The sequence below is a fragment of the Serpula lacrymans genome (assembly GCF_000218685.1).
Source record: "Serpula lacrymans var. lacrymans S7.9 unplaced genomic scaffold SERLAscaffold_1, whole genome shotgun sequence".
Lineage (NCBI taxonomy): Eukaryota > Fungi > Basidiomycota > Agaricomycetes > Boletales > Serpulaceae > Serpula > Serpula lacrymans.
Window position 1 is genome coordinate 1,102,955 of NW_006763290.1, and position 17,961 is coordinate 1,120,915.

Sequence of the window (17,961 nt, forward strand, 5' to 3'; positions counted from 1 at the left end):
GTTTAGGGATATTAAAATGCTCAATGGTCGTAGAGGCACCTCAACGAGCTTCAGCGTCTAGGATTGCTTGTTTGTTCTTGTGGAATTCAGACAAGGAAGCCACTATAGCCTTCACAGATGACGGAGTATGCATAGGGGATTGAGCTTGATAGATGAAGTCAACAAGAGCATGTATAGCTTGCAAGAAAGAAGGGGTAACCGTGCCTGCTGACGTTACAATAATTGTTCTCTGTATTTCGCGATGTTTGCGTCCTGTCATTTGTTTGACATACAAGATACTGTTCCCGAAATGCCTGAAACCCACTCTTGCATGCAGGCTTCTGTAACGTGCATCGAGCTCATCTCTTCCAATGGCTTCTTTACACTACAGCAAGACATGATCAAAAAGAACTTATGACATGTATGTAGAATTTCAGGAACAAGAAATTTACTCAGGTCTGCAAGAGGCCAATCACGCCAAAATGGATGATGAACACCGCTGAGACCACCTATCCGACATCAACAGTGAGACTCATTAGTCAGATTGCCTTATTGAGGCAATAAGGCTAAGTCGCGCCAAATGGCGTGTAAGCGCGATCCAGCAAAAGCACCAGCTGCACCTTGGAGAAAATTTGCCGGTGAACGACCGGCACAGCGAGCGGATCCTTTCGGCATGCTATCCAAAGGGTCTGTGCGCTGTGCCCGCCTTTCACCACAAGCACTTTGTTGGTTTTTCTCACATCTCCCATTATGGCTCGGTTTCAATGTCCGGTTTGCACCCTGCGCCACAACCTGCTGCTGCATCACCACCATCAGTAGTCTGTACTCGATGTTATACACAGCAACGAGTTCCTTAGTCCCCTCAGTCTCCATTCTCCAATGAATATCACGCAATGCCCTCCGGATCTCTCAGGTCATCAAGACTCAAAGTACCACGCAAGGTCAAATCGATCCCTGGCCTCCCCACCACTTCTTCTGATGGCCATCTCAACTTATGCTTGCAACCAGGGGTGAAGAGGCTGAACCAGATTGCAGAGGAAAGTGCAGAAGGAATAAGGAAGTGCCAAACAATGCTGCAGAGTACGTCTTGACTTCTCAGCATCTACTAACTGGGTATACTTTGTTACAGATATGCCTGTTGATGTTCGACAGGTTATGAACTGCGTTGCACTGGCATCCGGTGCTGAAGCATTCACCCTGAATTCCGATTTGCGCCGGTCTTTTCTGCTCATTGTTGTAGACAGCGACAACGAGTCTTACATAGGGAGAGACTTTAGACTTCTAAGTTGATAGAGAGCATATGTAATGTAACACTACACCAGTCCATCAATAATTAGGCAAAATTCACCCTATTTTTCTATTGATACTACATCAATGGCTCTTAAATAGTGCGAGAAACAACTTGAACATCCTGAGTTGGGCGAGAACAGTGCATGCAAGCGGCACTACACTATGCTACATCTCCCAAGGCCGCATGCATGCACTGTTCAGAGTTTGGTTTGCCAAGGTAGGCATATCAGTGAGGTCCAATTGCATGCCGTTCGTGGACTCGGAGCCTCCTCCCGGTTGTGACAGCCATGGACTGTCCCATCTGTTCATGTCTCTGTAAATGGGGGAGAACATGAGGTTTGGATTGAGATCAGGATTGAGGCTGATTTGATTGGCATTAAAGGTGGGATCAGCACTTTGAAAATCGTCAAGGAGGGACTCAGAGTGTAAAAAATACCCATGACTCCCTGGCAGTGTCAGTGCAACAATGCTTAGGCTGGATGAAGGTGGGATGATGGCAGTGTGGACTGAACAAGTAGGGCTTCTGTTGTTTGTAGCAGATGACGAGAGAGTGACTGAAGTGACTGCCATAGCAAGATTGGCCGGTTGTACATTAGGTAGCTGGTTGGGTGTAGTGTCCGCAAAGTTAGCCTTGATCCTGGTGCCCTCAGCTGTGTTATCCGCATCCTCATTGCTCCTTTTGTGCTCAGCAGCCCCGCAAATTTCGCTATCCACTTCTTCATCTTCGTCTGATTCCATGATGGCCCTGCTTTTATAGCTCTGGCCCTTCTTTGACTTGCCTTTGTCAGAACGGGTTGCTCGCATTTTCTCCTGTGTTCCGGCAAGTCTTTTTTTTCTTTTTACGTCCCACTCAGCCTCACTAAGTGCCTTCCAGAAGCATATTACATTCTGAAGTGCATCCAGCAGATGAGTCAGGGCTGGCATCGTTTGTATCTGGCCAGGATTTACCACATCCCTCTCGGTCCACCCAATGAGCTCAACACCATGGTTGTTATGATAACACAATTTTTTGGACCTTTCCTTCTTTTTCATTCTCCGCTTTAACCTTGTACACTTTAGCTTTCACACATAGTGCCATGCGGCACTTCCCCTTTTGTTCAAAACTCCTCTTTCTCGCGCCGTGTTGCCTTATTCTTATTTTAGATACAACTCTCTCACACAGTGGAGCTGGTCATGTGGGCTAGACCCCATGACATCATCAGCCACTAACTTTATCAACTGTACAGTACATAAGTACAAATACTCTGTATTAGTATATATACCCCAATAGATCCAGGAGACTCCTCAGCAAGTCCTCCTGTTGTTAACCAACAAACTCTCTGCAGCCTAAGGGGTAACCACTCCCCATTCACTACCTTTAGTGTGTTCCTGTGTGCACCAGAGTAACTAACTCTTGGTTGTTACAATGGTTGCAGACCAACTTCTTGTAGTTGGCGTAGTTCATAATCGGGAGGTCATTGTTGCTGTAGCTACGTTTGTTCTTTAGTATCTCATCTGGGTTGGTAGTCAGTAAATGTACAACCTGGAGCAAGAATACATACAGAGCCCTGTTTTAATGAGATCACGTATCTCAGACTTGATCTGTGTGCTCTTCCTTCCGCCAGAAATCTTGAGGAGTCCCCCAACACCTGATGTGATGTAGCCATCAATCTTCAAAGCCATCACCTCCGGTGTATTCTTGAAGATGTGAAGGCATGCTTCAATAACTTTTGCAGAAGCATGTACACCCGGTGAAAAATTGTCCTTGACATCACCGCGAGCAATACAATATAAAATATTGCATCCCGTACGTGTTTCAAGGCCAATAAGCTATTGTTGGTTAGCAAGTTAGATGCAACATTGTGGTGACCAGAGATTCTCACCTCTGGATCAAGACTGGCCATTGTGTTATCAATTTCAGATGTGATTGTGTTTGGTGTGACTTTATGAGAGGTGGGGTGTGCCTTCTTCTTCTCATTGTGAGCTGCAAGTATGTTTTATTTCTCATCATCAGGAAGAAACTTCCACTCATACAACTTGGAAGCTTCACGTGTGATTTCAATCAGAGTTTCCCGTCCGCTGTAAGTGCCTAAAAAGAGCAAACAGGGATGTGAAAATATAACACAATCAGACATACCTGCTTCTCGTTTTTCACAAGCATTTTTGCTGACATATGCGTGAAAGAGACTGGTTGATCAATGGTTAGAGAGCAATTTCCCCCCAATTAAAAATTGCTTCGACATCCACTGGACAGAAAACTAAGGAACAGATTAGCAGCTGAAAAACTTGAAAATAATAGAAAGACATATGTGTTGTGCTTGTTGGCCATCTCTTGAATGGTATGAATATATTCTTTCCGGTGCTGGGCAATGTCCTTCCACATTCCATGGTTTCAAACCTGAGCCGCTTTTTATTGCTCTTGTGTGCATTTTGCTTGTTTTCACTGTGGGGCTTTGTCAGAAGAACTGGAGAATGAATTGACCACGAGTAAAACACAAATAGAAAAACCAGTGCTTGGTTGAAGGGCATAAATTAGTTATGAACAACTTGGAGTGTTTTACTTGATACCACATATAGTTGCACGTGGTCTGATATCAAAGCTATGATGAACTTATATTACACAAAACGTGGAGTATGGCTCGGAGAACTGCAACTGGTACACAGATACTAGGGAATGGAGTCATCTGTGAGGCTACTTACAGTGCTAATTGAAGAAGCTGAGATGCTAGAGCTTTGGTGACAACTTGGTCTAGTACATGTTGCTGCCAGTAAAATCTCACAAGCTTCTGGTGGCAAAGAAGAGTAGAGTAGTCCTTCTAATTCAGCTGTTTCATCTGACGTTAACCCAGCTTCAATAAAACAGCAAGACCAGTCTCGAAGGTCATAATCTAGTGTGGCATCAATTTTGCAGAGAGAGCACATTGAAGTCTGTCGGCAACACAGAAAAGACTCCACATCATGTGTAAAGCCAAATGCCACAACATTGGTTCAGTGTAGTATGCGAGTGAAGGAGGTAGAGGTGGGACCATCCCAGGATTGTCTGGTAGAGGGGGGGAACCGAGTGGTGTGATTATCCAACTGTCATCTGCTGGCAGATGCTGGTTGTGATTTGGAGGTGACAACCTATTTGAGCCTTTGCTGTCTGTATCAATCACAATAATACCTTGTTATCTCTTGCAGTTGTAGGTTGCTTCTAGCCTGCCTCAAAATTTGTTGAATATCCCTTTCATCAGCTAGTCTTTCAGGTTGGTTGATATTGCTGGGGAGGTTTTGACGTATGGAAGGCAGCAACTGCATGTCCTGTGCTAATGTCAAGATAAATTTTATTCACTGTGAGAATAAACAATAAGGTTGATGAGACTTACTGCTCAAATAACTAGCTGCTTGCGCTAGTTGTTGGGGATTCTGAGATGAGTGTGAGTCCAATGCTGACCGAGTAACAGTTAGAGAATTGTTATACAAGTATGTAGAGACGACTTACTTGCAATAGAAGGGATTGTTTGTGCTGGTTGTTGAGGATCCTGAGAAGGACTTGAGCTTAATTGAACATTTGATGGATTGATACGAGTCTGCATTGGCACTGGAGCAGGAACCAGAAAGTGTGGATAAAGATGTGCACCAGAGACTACAGGGTTTGGTGCTTGGATAATTTGTGGTTGTGTGGGGGTGACTTGGAGATTATGGATTATTAGGGAGTGGGTTTTTTCGTCAAAAGCATATCTTAACTCAACAATTGATCCGTTGTTACTAAGTGATCTGGTCCCTAACACTCAATCACTGATTGATCGACTAATGGTAGCAGCTCAAGTATGTGATACAGCATCAAACATGTCCTGATACCACAGCTAAGTATTGAAGGCTTATACAATGTGCTGAGATTGGTACATATAATAAGCTGTAGCTGTGATTTTTCCTCTTCAATAAAAATGTACTCTAACACTAAGGATGTTACAATAGCCTCTGAAAAGTTCTGAGTCTTTGACTCCTGGGTCAGATATGCTGGACAACATTCAACACTGGTTTACAACAACAAGATACAAGATACATAAATTATATAGTTGTATAACATTCATCATAGAATATACTGGACAATATTTACATTGTTACTAGGAAGTAAACATGTAATTGGGTTAGATTTTAAGCAGAACACCATTCAATGTTCAGTGCCATTCTGTGCTGGTTTGTAACGAGAAGGTAAGTTGTAGTATGTGTAAATATTACAACAAACAGGATCAGACATAATGGACAGTGTTTGGCTTAGGTTCTTAGTAATGATAGAAATTTAGGGTCTGAGCCACACACACTGGCAGTCTACTTAGCTCGAGCATTTTAGGTAGCATTCAACGGTAGTTAAATTTTCCAGCAAACTAACATATGAGATGGTATGCTAACACTATCCATTGCCTCTACAAAGTCTTCTAGACGGTTCATTTCATCATTCATCTCATTATCCTCAGCAACTTCAATATCCTGCATGTGTTGCATATCATCCTCAATATGTTGGTGTTCGGCACTATCTATGACATCAATGTCAGTGACAATACCTGGCCTAAGTGTACGGGCAGTATTGTAGAGCCGGACGCCTGTCCCTCAAATACCACTGAACCCCGGCAATGACTCAATAGCATTGAGCCTTATAATGTAGACGGAATCCACCCGTATCTGTCTCTGTCAAATCTCTTCAATTTCAGAAGCCAGGATTGGGTCAGTAGCTTGTAGGCATTTAAAGCACTGTTGCAAGACAGTATGTTTGTCCACAATGGCTGTGCACAGACGCCGCACTTCAATATTAACCCTCTCAATCTCCTCCTTTGCTCGAAGGATCTTGAAATATTTGTTTGCCACTTCATGGTGGGCAGGTATAGTGCAAGGTTCCTTCGTGATGTCTTTCTGTGATAATGTATGCTTCAACAGGTTTGCCACTTCACGGTGGGCAGGTATAGTGCAAGGTTCCTTCGTGATGTCTTTCTGTGATAATATATGCTTCAACAGCTCAAATTCGGACACAAAACCATAGTTGATGATATCTGACCATTGTAAGATCGGTGCAAAAGGATTCATCTCCATGGCGAGAGAGTTGTACTTGCTAATGCAGTCTGGATGGCTTTACTCTGTGTCTTGATTGCTTTCCCAATGGCAACTCAAAGTTTATAACCTAAGGTTCTAAACATCAAATGAGGGCCCAGTGGAGCAAGAGATAAGATAACTTACCAGTTCCAGCGATATTTGCTTTAGAGAGTTCAAATAGATGTTGTATGACTAACTGTTGCAGCTTGTCCAGTGCTCGGTAGACATCCTGTTGGTGCATATATTGAAGGGTCTGTTGATATTCTGGTGTTTCTGTAGTCCACGGATTGACAATACCCATTTTCTCCTCAATATTGCCGACAGCCCGTATAGCAACAACAAGCTCCTGCATAGCTGTTTGCCGTGCAGTTTCAATATGCTGTGTGTCTCAAGATAGTTGAGAATAGTTTGCGTCACTGTCAATGGCAACAGCCCTGAATGATTCAGAAACTGTTTGCCATTTTATGCTGACTCGGTATAAGCCATCCACATGTCTACCCAGTCAATGGGACTGAAAACTTACTCCACTTTATTTCGTTGAATAAATGCACGGACATATGCACTACCCAGCACCCGTTCTTCAGGTTCATCCTTCAGGTTTGCTAGTAGATTGTGTTCTGCCTTGATCCAGTCCTTGATAGAGTCTTTTCTTATGCCCAGCTTGGTGATCATTGCGGACACATGCGGAGTGCAGTCCTTGATGATGGTAAGTGCTTGTTGATAGTTATTGTACAGGAATTTACCTAGCGTGTTGAAGCGTCAGTGCAAGTAATGAACAGCGAGTATTATTTAACTTACTAATATTCTGATATTGGTCATCATCCCACTGCTGGAAATGAAGGTCTATACTCTGCAGCCAATGATAGCGGGTAGCATGACGGATACCTCGGGCAACAGAATTTGAAGCTGAAAAAACTCGTTCAAGAGTTTCAAGGTCTTCAAGGCCATATCCGGTGAGGTAAAGCGGATGTTTGGAAAGCTGGCAAAGGCGGTTGTGGCCATATCCATGAAATGCGTTGACCACAAGCTGTAGGCGTAGTTTTCAAGCCTTATCACCAAGGAGCTGGCTTGCGTGTACGGTGGCTTCATGTGCACAACCAATGTCATATCTAATGCCTACATCAGAACCGTAATTATCAAGAATGTGGTCAACAATAGCGAGGGGATATTTTGCACTAATTTTGAAGTTAGTGAGCAGCAAGATAACAAAATAATAGATACATGGTGTTCACATATAGTTCGCCACTCTGAACCATCTCACAGGCCTTAATAATTATTCCATGGTGACAAGAACCTACAAACATGCCTGAGATGTCGTAGATTGCCAGTGACACCTTCTCATTTACTAAGTGTCCGTATAACTGTCACCTGAAAGACATGATGGGGGCTTTCACGGAGCTCACCTGTCGTAGATGGTACTTGATGTTTTCATGTGAGGAAGGCATGAGCGAGGCTGGGGAGAATCTTGTCCCAGTGCCCGTACATGGACTCCAGTCGTTGCCTTTGGTGTTGTTTGCCACGATTATAAGCTCTATTTTTGCTAAAACCATAAAGAAATAAAATCAGTGTTGATTTGTTTTGGTTAGTCGACATACCCAGTGAGTGGATTTTGAAGAGATTTGTAGGCGTGGTAAATGGAATTGATGTACTCGCCTCCTTCATGCGAGATGACAGGGTAAAAGTCTTTGTCGTCAACCCAATCCACAGAGAACGCTTGGTATGAAGGCAAGGAGAAATCTGTGTCCGCTTGAGCACCGGATGCCAGTGCAACGCAGTTCATAACCTGTCGAACATCAACAGGCATATCTGTAACAAAGTATACCCAGTTAGTAGATGCTGAGAAGTCAAGACGTACTCTGCAGCATTGTTTGGCACTTCCTTATTCCTTCTGCACTTTCCTCTGCAATCTGGTTCAGCCTCTTCACCCCTGGTTGCAAGCATAAGTTGAGATGGCCATCAGAAGAAGTGGTGGGGAGGCCAGGGATCGATTTGACCTTGCGTGGTACTTTGAGTCTTGATGACCTGAGAGATCCGGAGGGCATTGCGTGATATTCATTGGAGAATGGAGACTGAGGGGACTAAGGAACTCGTTGCTGTGTATAACATCGAGTACAGACTACTGATGGTGGTGATGCAGCAGCAGGTTGTGGCGCAGGGTGCAAACCGGACATTGAAACCGAGCCATAATGGGAGATGTGAGAAAAACCAACAAAGTGCTTGTGGTGAAAGGCGGGCACAGCGCACAGACCCTTTGGATAGCATGCCGAAAGGATCCGCTCGCTGTGCCGGTCGTTCACTGGCAAATTTTCTCCAAGGTGCAGCTGGTGCTTTTGCTGGATCGCGCTTACACACCATTTGGCGCGACTTAGCCTCATTGCCTCAATAAGGCAATCTGACTAATGAGTCTCACTGTTGATGTCGGATAGGAGGCTGAGACCTTTAGACTTTGCTTCTGGTACAAACTTGGCAAAGTCCCACATATTGCATTGGATACTGTTGATAGCTAACAGTGTATTGATGTTTAATCGTGGTCGATGTGGTTGATTATCGCAGAATTCGCTCAAGCGAGCATGTGAGACTGGTGAGAGATTTTTTGTCGTGCATGCTATCATTTGCTGCTCTGGTAAATCAGCAACCCAAGCAATGAGAGGTGTATATGCTTGACGGGTTACGCCATTTGGATCAGCCATCCACAGTCCTGTGCTAGTCGCGGCCTTCAGATTTTTGTAACAATGTCCATACATGAATGCCTGATGCAATCTGACAGAATGGATTAATATTTGGTATGGAAGTCCAGGAATGTTGGAACTGGTAGGAAAGCTGTGCACAGCCAAGAGTGTGATTTAGCTTTCATATGCACGTCAGAAGATATGTTGGCGAGAATTAAGAAGGTAGGGTGCATGTCTACGCCACCTGTTCCCTGAGTGACTGTTGACTTGTCCAAAGCACCAATAACCCCTACAAGCGTAGAACCGGTAGGAAGCTGGTCCTAAAATATTTATCAGGTTGAGAAATTGTGGTGAAGTAGAATTCACATGCCTGTATAGCCCATGCATAGTCACCTGTCATCCACTCACTATACTCCCGTTCACCCTTGCTATTCCATACTCATTTTGGGTCCATCATCATGTGTTTAGCGAAGACAGGGTTTCCAAAAAGCGACTTCACAACATCCAAACCATCCCTATACAGTAAAATCATGGGTTTCTCTGTTTGATAATTTCTCGCCTTTATTTTTTCCATTTTCCATACAAGCCCACTTGGAAGTACCTCCAAAAAAGAAGTTAGACAATATGCAGAACTGAAACTCAACTTTGACAGATCTTTAGTCTAGTAAAGTGTCAGCATTCAATAAATCCTAGCTTACCCAAGCAAGTTTCAAGAACTTATCAAACTGTGATTGATTGAGCGAGCGATTCTATCAGGAATTTTGCCAGCTCCCATTCGTTCTGTGAGGCTAAGGGCCAAAATATGTTGTGAATGTGTTTGTGTGCATATTGATCAGCATTCATCTCTTCTAAAACATTCAGTAGTCAGCCGTAGTCATATGCTGAGTGAGGGTGATAAGAGATTTTGGTTCCCAATGGGTGGATGTCTTGATTCTCCCAGTGAGGCAGATTAGTAGGTAAGTTGCCAAGATCATTCCACAGGTGAGATCATTCACTATCTGCAGTAGAAAAGGGTACTGGAATGCAGGAGAGAAAAGGGTCATTGAGGTGAGTGATAACTTCTTGCCAATCTTCGAACCGCGCAGAGCACCCCTCAGTAGGACAATTGACAAAATCTTGATCCATAAGGCCATCGTGGATAGGTTGTTCCATGTCTGCAATACACCTGGTAAGTCTACTACCACATCATCATCCAGTACTCACATTGTAGTGCAGTTCAGTAAAAGTTGTTCTGAGTCCTTTAAACTCCGACCATTCATCATCCCCTCCTGCTATCATGTCTTCTGGTGAGAGTGTCCTGCTCACTGATCTTCCAGACCTATCTCCCAACAGTTCTCCCGGTAATTCTGACACCAAAAACAAAAATGATTTCCCCCCTACCTCTGACTTTGAGATGCCTTGTGACAACAGAGCTGGTATTTCACAGGGGGAAGAATCCAATTTCATAGGTGCCCAGCCCTATATCATACACAAGGACAAAGGTCCTGTCCTACACTTGCCCCGCTTGTTGAAAAGAGTCACTACATACACTCCTTATTCTCGCACTTGGAAGACTTATAACGGACCAATTTGAAAGAAACTACCCTCTTCTATCACAAAGATTGCTACAAAAATCAAACCTATAGAGTCTTCTGTACCAAACACTTCTCCCAACATGCAGTAAGGATTCACAGACTCTCAGCTAGCAATAATTCATTAATGATCTCTGACATGTTTAGGTAGAAGAACTTACGAAGAGCTTGTATTTCATGCTCCCTGATAAGGATGACCTTACTCCCGACAACGTTCAGAAGGCCTTCAAAATTCAGACAGCCAAGATAGAGAAACTACCATGCAAACTCCAGTTCAGTGCTTGGAATATCAAGCTCTCGTCAGGAATGATGGGCCTCCATCAAAATATATTAAATGCCAGCCGCACAAACCTCATGAAAGTTGATAAGGAGGTTTCAGTGCTCAAAGGTTTTATGGATGAGAATGGCATGAGCTATGCAGATCCAGACAACAACCCTCATGCAGGCATTAGTCCTGGATCCCTTTACGGTGACAATGGGTGGAGCTCTGATGGCATTCCAGACAATTATAACCCTGATACCATTCCATCCGACAAGTATAATTTGGAGTATCAGGATGAGAAGGATGCTATGGTCAGTCCTTGTCCTCAGATTCTTGTACTCATATTGATCTAGTAATCTACAGTAATAGGATGGGGGTCTTTGGTCTTTGTGTCAAACTGCATCTTCTTTGTTTACACTGTCTTTAGCTTTTCTGTATGAATGTCGAATGCCGTCCACTCTTATGTAAGTCTATGTAAGTTTATAGAATTCACGAGAAGTACGCCTCAAGGTACTCCAAATATAAAAGTTGCCGGCCCTTTGTATCTTTGATCTCCACAATCACCATGTTGATGTTTCGATTCCAAGTGGATATTGCAGGATCTGGTGAGTAGCTATTTAGATATTGCCTCTTGAAGACTGATCAACGCACTGGCGTGTTTCTTGAGGCAATAATCCTGAAGGTGAAGATAGCAGTTGTGGTCAGGGTTGTGGTAGGGGCCGTGGCCGTGGTCATGGAGAAACACAGGGAGTTGAAAGGGTTAGCAAACCCCCGCAAGGAAAAGAAAAAGGTAAGTACATCAAGAGTCTACCAGCATTGTGACTAATCAGTCACTTCAAGCAACCACTAAAACCAAAGAAGGGATCAAACCTAAATGCTGCTGGGCTCTCGCTTGCCCCGCAACTAGATAGCTCAGCTGACAGACCATTGTTACCCCCTCACTATCAGCCCAATTCTGTCTCCACTGAGAAAATTGAACAGATGTTGCAGATATCAGGGCCTCAGCCCTCAACGTTCAATCAGCAGATGGGGCCCCCGTCTCCAGTCTCCCACCCACCAGTGTCTCAGCAATCGTACAATCAGTACAATCATAGCCAATCACTGGACAATTTCTTTTCACAGTCGTTTTTTGAAGAGGACAACTTTGCCCCAGTCAGTGTGAACACATTGACATCTCAGACTGCATCAACCTCTTGTATTGTCACACCAGCCCCATCGTCTCTAGCTCCCCCTTGTTCTGAGCAGCCCTCCCCTATTACTTTTGCTCACACTGTGCCAATTGCTGCTTGGCCTGAGCTCCCAGGAGGCAATGCGTATTTGCGGCCAGGAGAAGATCCTAGCTGTGAAGACAACATCAGTTCCGGGGTAATCCGTGTAAGTTGTTTATTTTATTTTCTACATATGACGCTGATTACAATGCACTGTGCAAAACAGCCAGTTGACCCACCAACCAACGTCAACCAAATCCAACGCACCAGGAACCCTCTCTCGCATTTGCCCCCACACTGACACCTCCTGCTGCAACTGTAGCCTGTGATCCAACACCATCTAGCCAGCCTGTTCCAGCGATGGCACCAAATCCTCATAGCCCAAACGTGTATGTACTCCCCAGCTCCAGGATAGTCGTAACGTTCCTAAGGAGCACATAGAAGAAGTTCATACTCACTGAGAATGTGTTACCTACCGCGTCAGAAAAAGTAGCCACTGCGAAGATGTTTCTGGGCAAAGTAGCTAGAAATAATGGTGTTAGTAAGTGTTTTTCTTTTAGCTTTCTTCTTTCATTCACTGACACTTGATATACACTTAGCGGGGACATTCTCAATTCCCAAGGACGCTGCTGACTCTGTTGTAATAGTGATCTCAAGGTTACGCTATCCATGGAAGCATAACACGTCAGGGACCATTGAAACTGACTTCAACCTTTGGCCTCATCTTGGTAGCAGGCTTGATCCCAAACTTGGTTTGGGCTACGCTGTACAAGCGTAAGGAGATGATGGGCCATGTACTTGTGGACGACATTCAAAGGTTAGACAAAAAACTAGACATCATCATCTGTCTAGCCGCTACCGCTATATATGCGGCCCAAGTTGAGCATCAAACCGGCACCTACAATGAACAATTTTTTATGGCCAGTGTCTACAGGCCTTTCTACCTCAAGTACCTTGCAGATATGAAGAAGATCTGTGGTGACGATGCGCTATCCACGCAGTTTGATGAGTATGTAGAGCTCATCGTCGAGCGCGGGCTTTCTTTGTAAGTCCTCTCATTGCTTTTTGTTTCTCGCTTACTCACTTCTCCTGGGGTCTAGATAGTTCTTCTCATACAATTGTTCTCGGTTCATTGTACTTTGCCTCATAGTTGTTTCATAGCTGTACATTGTATTTGGTCGAAAAATCGATTTGTTTCCCGTGATCAGATCTCATATCTCGTTCTGATATTGGGCCCTGTGTGATTATGAGCTCTGATAAGCAAACTGATAAGTAGCTAAATATCTAATCTGCGTCGGTAGAAATCCCTCTGCCTGTCTTTAACTATATGCGGATAGTAACATACCAGATCTTAAGTTCAGATGGCGTTTTTGAACTAACCTCGTTTTATTTTATAGAATTTTTCTCCATTATTCTTTTTAGGAAATATTTCACTCAGATGTAGCTACACCGTAGTATAATGCTAATATACCACCTCTCAAGACTAGGAATTATATGAGAAACACGACAGGAGGAGAGAAGGGAGAGCAAGTGAATTCCAGCCCTAGTTAGGCTTGCCATCAAAGGATATCAAGTGTAAACAGCTGCGTTGCGCCTGAGCCACTGGTGGTTCAATAGAGGCCACATTTCCCATTTCTCGTCCTGGATCAGGCGTACTGCAAAACTTTTGTTACGATGCCTGTACCAACTTTCAAAGTAATCAGTGGATTGATACGAGAAATTACAATGTTGCCACATACTGGTTTTACCGCCTTCGCGAAGTGTGAATCTACTACAATTTAGGAAGTCTGTACAGAGTAAGTGGCTCTGAAGCGCGCACCTAGAACCCGCTTCGGCAGCAACATCGTGAACCAAGGTACATACCATCTCAACATTATCGCCTGGCATAACCTACCAATTCCGGGAATTATATTTGGCTCCAGAAACGCAACGTGCGACATACCATTCTTTCAGAGGCATCGTCGGTGCCGTTGGGAAAGGTGAGCGACGCAGTTATATCTGCGGTTCGTAAAAAGAGTTGTGGGCGATAATTGCTCATAAATGGGGTATATCTTCCGCCTGTTACAATGATGTCAAATGATACTTACTGACAGTGGCCGATTTATCTTACCTTCGTCCTTCGTCAAGACATAAATCTGAGCTTGGAACTGTTTGACAGCTCTCATTGAACCTGGTGCAATAATCACTTGTCCACGGCGGACTTGTTCACGCTTTACACCACGAAGCAAACAACCCATATTGTCACCAGCTTCGCCCTATTATATCAACGAATTGATATAAAGTAGGAATAGTGACCTAAAGGAAACATACTCTATCAAGCTCTTTGTGGAACATCTCTAAAGCGTATGGTTGAGTGCAATTGAAATTTGGTAATACATGACATACCGATGCCTGTTAATGTGGTCTTGAATGTGCTGCCCAAGCCAACAATTTCCACTTCATCGCCTTTATTGGCGACACCCCGCTCCACCTGCAACGGAAAAAACAAGTTCAATAGCGACTGAAGTGACGAGATAAGATATACTCACGCGCCCAGTGGTTACTGTCCCACGCCCAGATATAGAGAAGACATCTTTGCAAAGCATCAGCCATGGATTTGCATAGCCATGTCAAATTACCTTCAATGGGCATAAGAAAGGGTTTCTCGAGGTCACCTTAATACTTGTTGGTTAAAGACTTCCGATAGAAAAAATAAATCGACTCACGGGCGGGAACATCGAGCCATTCATCACAGGCCTGTATCAAACGCTCAACCTTTCGTGCACCTACTTCGTCATTTCGTTCTTCCAAGGCAGCAAGGGCCGATCCCATAATAATTGGAGTATTTTCGCCGTCAAAGTTGTAGGTAGACAGCAAATCCCGCATCTCCATATCGACCAGTTCCAGCATTTCGGGGTCTTCGATCATATCCACCTTGTTAATAAAAACTACTAGTTTTTTGATACCCACCTGGCGAGCCAAGAGAAGATGTTCGCGAGTCTGTGGCATCTGACCGTCCGTAGCAGAAACAACAATGATTGCGCCGTCCATTTGTGCCGCACCAGTGATCATATTTTTTATATCTGTAAGACCGGTACCTGAATCAGAAGAGTTACGTCAATAGCATGGTTAAGAACTTACAGTCGGCATGACCAGGACAATCGATATGGCCATAATGCCGTTGGTCTGTCTCGTACTCGACATGTGCAGAGTTAATTGTGATACCACGAGCTTTCTCCTCAGGAGCTTTATCAATTTGAGCATAGTCGGTGAACTCAGCCGCGCCATGGCTCGACAAGACTTTGGTTATCGCAGCGGTCAAAGTCGTCTTGCCGTGGTCGACATGACCTGAGAATTTGAAGTCAATGAAACAGGAGATAACGTATTGCTGTAAGACTTGCCAATTGTTCCAATATTCATGTGTGGTTTGACGCGCGAGAATTTAATCGTGGTGTCAGCATACCCCCGAACTGAAAATATTCCACATAATTAGTGCACTGGCACACGGCCTCAAAGATCATACCAGGACCATAGGCAAATGGATTAGAATTCCTTGTCCAGCGTCGGCCACGTGCAAAAGAGGACAAGGCTGCAATTCAGTTTGCTACCTATCAACCGCAGAATACAAATATATTTGAAAGAAAAAACATACCATTTGATAAAGGACTTGTGGGTTTCGCTATTGATATACTTTGCGATGCGAGGTGGAACATGATACTTGGCAGTGCAAAGAGAGAAAAACCCAACAGTTAAATTTGGGAAATTTTCGCATTTGAAACTCCGTTATTCCCCAATATCCTTTGTTTCGGCCACAGTGACACCAAAACGTTAGAGCCAGTTCGGACTCAAGCTCGCCGATATGCCGATCCAATGTTTATTAATGCCCGCGATGGTGGCTGGCATGCGGAGGGTTGCGGAGGCACGAAAGTGATTGTTATCAACATCTGTACATAGTCTGTAGAAATGAGTCGACATATTTCCTCTCATTTGTTGAAAGCTATGACAAAACTGGATAAACCCGGTCTCTGCCAAAGCAGCCATTGTTCTCCATGGAGCATAGCCACCAATCCATGGAGTCACCATTGTTCTCCTAGGAGCACAATTGTACTCCTAGGAGTCATTATACTGTAGCAAGTAGCACCTCCGACTATAAGTAGTAGGGGGTTTAGTATAGGAATACCTCAGTCGTTTCTATAGCCTCTCAGGCAGCGGCTGAGGTATGTTACATTACATTTATTAGAGATCACCTTGAACTAACATCTATTGTATTTTCACTTAGGTAAATAATAAAGTTGTTTCTATAGCCTCTTGGGCAGCGGCTGAGTTTCACATAGTTTTATTAGGTTATGAGCCCTGGTGTGCAAAAGCTACGCAGGAAATAATTCTTATTTGAAACAGCAACCTCGGAACCATGACCACAGCACACGATACATCCGCATGTCCAGTTCTCACTGGACCCAACAATTTTCAGATATGGAAACTCCGGATCATCTCAAAGCTACGTCGGGAAAAAGTTCTCCGGGTTATTACTGGAGAGGAGCTTAAGCCCTCACCAGGAAAACCTACCTCCTCGGAGGATCCTGAGATCACCTGGATACTTAAGGATGAGAAGGCACATAGAATCAACCAGGACCACATCTCCAATGCCCTCCTAATGAGGACTGGAGACCTCACCAGCTCCAAGGAGTTATTTGATAAACTTGTCTCACTCCATCAGACGTCCAACATTGCCTCGGCCTTCTATTAATTCCAGCAACTCACCACATTGTCCTGGGATGGGACATCACCTATCCAGGACCACATTGCAAAAATCCGGACAATTGATTCACGCCTCTCCAGAATGAAACTAGGAGTTGATACCAAACTCATGGCATTTGCTCTTCTCCAATCTCTCCCATGCACTCCTGAATGGCAAATATTTCAGTCATCGGTAATCAACACAATTGAAGAAAATAAACTTACCTTTGATGCAGTTGAGATCCGGATCACTGCAGAAGTTGCACGACAGTCAGGGAAGGCCCCTGGAGGTTCCGAAACAGCACCCAAATCCGAGGAGAAGTGGTGTGACTTCCACAAAGCCAAAACACAACACCTCGGAGTGTCAAACACTTCAGTCAGCCAGAAAAGGTCAAAGGAAGAAGGGAAAGGAAAGACACAAGGATAAAGGAAAAGAGAAGGAAAAGGCAAATTTCGGCGGAGCAATCATCTGGATCTGACTCCGAGGAGGAACAGAGTCATATTGCATTGGAACATGTACATATTTCCAAGCCCCTTGCTAAATGCATTCAAGCTTACCTTGTGTCGGAAGCCGATAAGACCAAAACAATGATTATTATTGACTCCGGAGCAACATCCCACATGGTCTCTCACCGCTCCTGGTTTGAGCCAGGAACATACCATGTTCTGCATCCTCCGAGGACAATCAGTTTTGGGGATGAATCCTCTGTAAATGCCATTGGCATTGGAACAGTAATGCTACAAGCAACTGTTAGCAATAAGGACTACAATATTGCACTGTCAAATGTCTTACTTGTGCCAAACTTCACTTTAGCACTCGTCTCTGTCCACAAATTGTCCAAAACGGGGTTATCAACACTTTTTCCAGCATGGTCAAACACTTGTGAAGTTTGGAAAGAGGAGTGACTTATCCTCACTGCGTTACACAAGCAAGGACTTTATCACATCCAAGCAAAACCCAAAATCAACCCGGAGTCAGCTTTTGCAGCAGTAGATGTAAATTTATTGCACAGGAGAATGGGACACATTGGAATGGACCGCTTGCAACGAATGGTTACAAAAGGACAGCTCCAGGACATAGACACCCTTACCGGAACCCCGGAGTTTTGTGAACCTTGTGCTTTAGGAAAGATGAAGAAATTACCTTTCCAGTCCACTGGAGGAAACGGAGCCAAGCACCCCATACAAATTGTGCACACAGATGTTGGAGGACCAATCAA

At 44.2% G+C, this 17,961-nt stretch overlaps 5 protein-coding genes across 5 annotated transcripts; 2 read left to right on the forward strand and 3 right to left on the reverse strand.

Annotated features, from left to right (window-relative positions):
* Positions 1-872: 872 nt before the first annotated feature.
* Positions 873-1,269, forward strand: SERLADRAFT_431818 (uncharacterized protein; the record flags this gene model as incomplete). Its single annotated transcript, XM_007312132.1, has 2 exons — positions 873-1,059; positions 1,109-1,269. The coding sequence occupies 2 exons, from the start codon at positions 873-875 to the stop codon at positions 1,267-1,269; spliced, it is 348 nt and encodes a 115-aa protein (XP_007312194.1).
* Positions 1,270-1,434: 165 nt separating this feature from the next.
* On the reverse strand, positions 1,435-3,152 carry SERLADRAFT_431819 (uncharacterized protein; the record flags this gene model as incomplete). The annotated part of the gene is made up of 4 exons (XM_007312133.1): positions 1,435-2,157; positions 2,687-2,763; positions 2,811-3,078; positions 3,132-3,152. The coding sequence occupies 4 exons, from the start codon at positions 3,150-3,152 to the stop codon at positions 1,435-1,437; spliced, it is 1,089 nt and encodes a 362-aa protein (XP_007312195.1).
* Positions 3,153-6,389: 3,237 nt separating this feature from the next.
* On the reverse strand, positions 6,390-8,357 carry SERLADRAFT_431820 (uncharacterized protein; the record flags this gene model as incomplete). Its single annotated transcript, XM_007312134.1, has 8 exons — positions 6,390-6,403; positions 6,460-6,669; positions 6,733-6,782; positions 6,839-7,058; positions 7,114-7,342; positions 7,394-7,490; positions 7,911-8,121; positions 8,171-8,357. 8 exons carry the CDS (start codon positions 8,355-8,357, stop codon positions 6,390-6,392), a joined length of 1,218 nt encoding a protein of 405 aa, XP_007312196.1.
* A 1,903-nt stretch (positions 8,358-10,260) lies between these two features.
* On the forward strand, positions 10,261-13,074 carry SERLADRAFT_431821 (uncharacterized protein; the record flags this gene model as incomplete). The annotated part of the gene is made up of 9 exons (XM_007312135.1): positions 10,261-10,399; positions 10,707-11,128; positions 11,187-11,281; positions 11,565-11,607; positions 11,658-12,191; positions 12,296-12,412; positions 12,467-12,566; positions 12,625-12,665; positions 12,715-13,074. The coding sequence occupies 9 exons, from the start codon at positions 10,261-10,263 to the stop codon at positions 13,072-13,074; spliced, it is 1,851 nt and encodes a 616-aa protein (XP_007312197.1).
* A 351-nt stretch (positions 13,075-13,425) lies between these two features.
* SERLADRAFT_375533 (uncharacterized protein) lies at positions 13,426-15,732 on the reverse strand (the record flags this gene model as incomplete). The annotated part of the gene is made up of 14 exons (XM_007312136.1): positions 13,426-13,712; positions 13,765-13,793; positions 13,845-13,915; positions 13,968-14,083; positions 14,136-14,280; positions 14,336-14,361; positions 14,411-14,495; positions 14,554-14,597; positions 14,644-14,679; positions 14,731-15,087; positions 15,146-15,352; positions 15,406-15,474; positions 15,534-15,593; positions 15,657-15,732. 12 exons carry the CDS (start codon positions 15,422-15,424, stop codon positions 13,672-13,674), a joined length of 1,176 nt encoding a protein of 391 aa, XP_007312198.1.
* Positions 15,733-17,961: the final 2,229 nt, after the last annotated feature.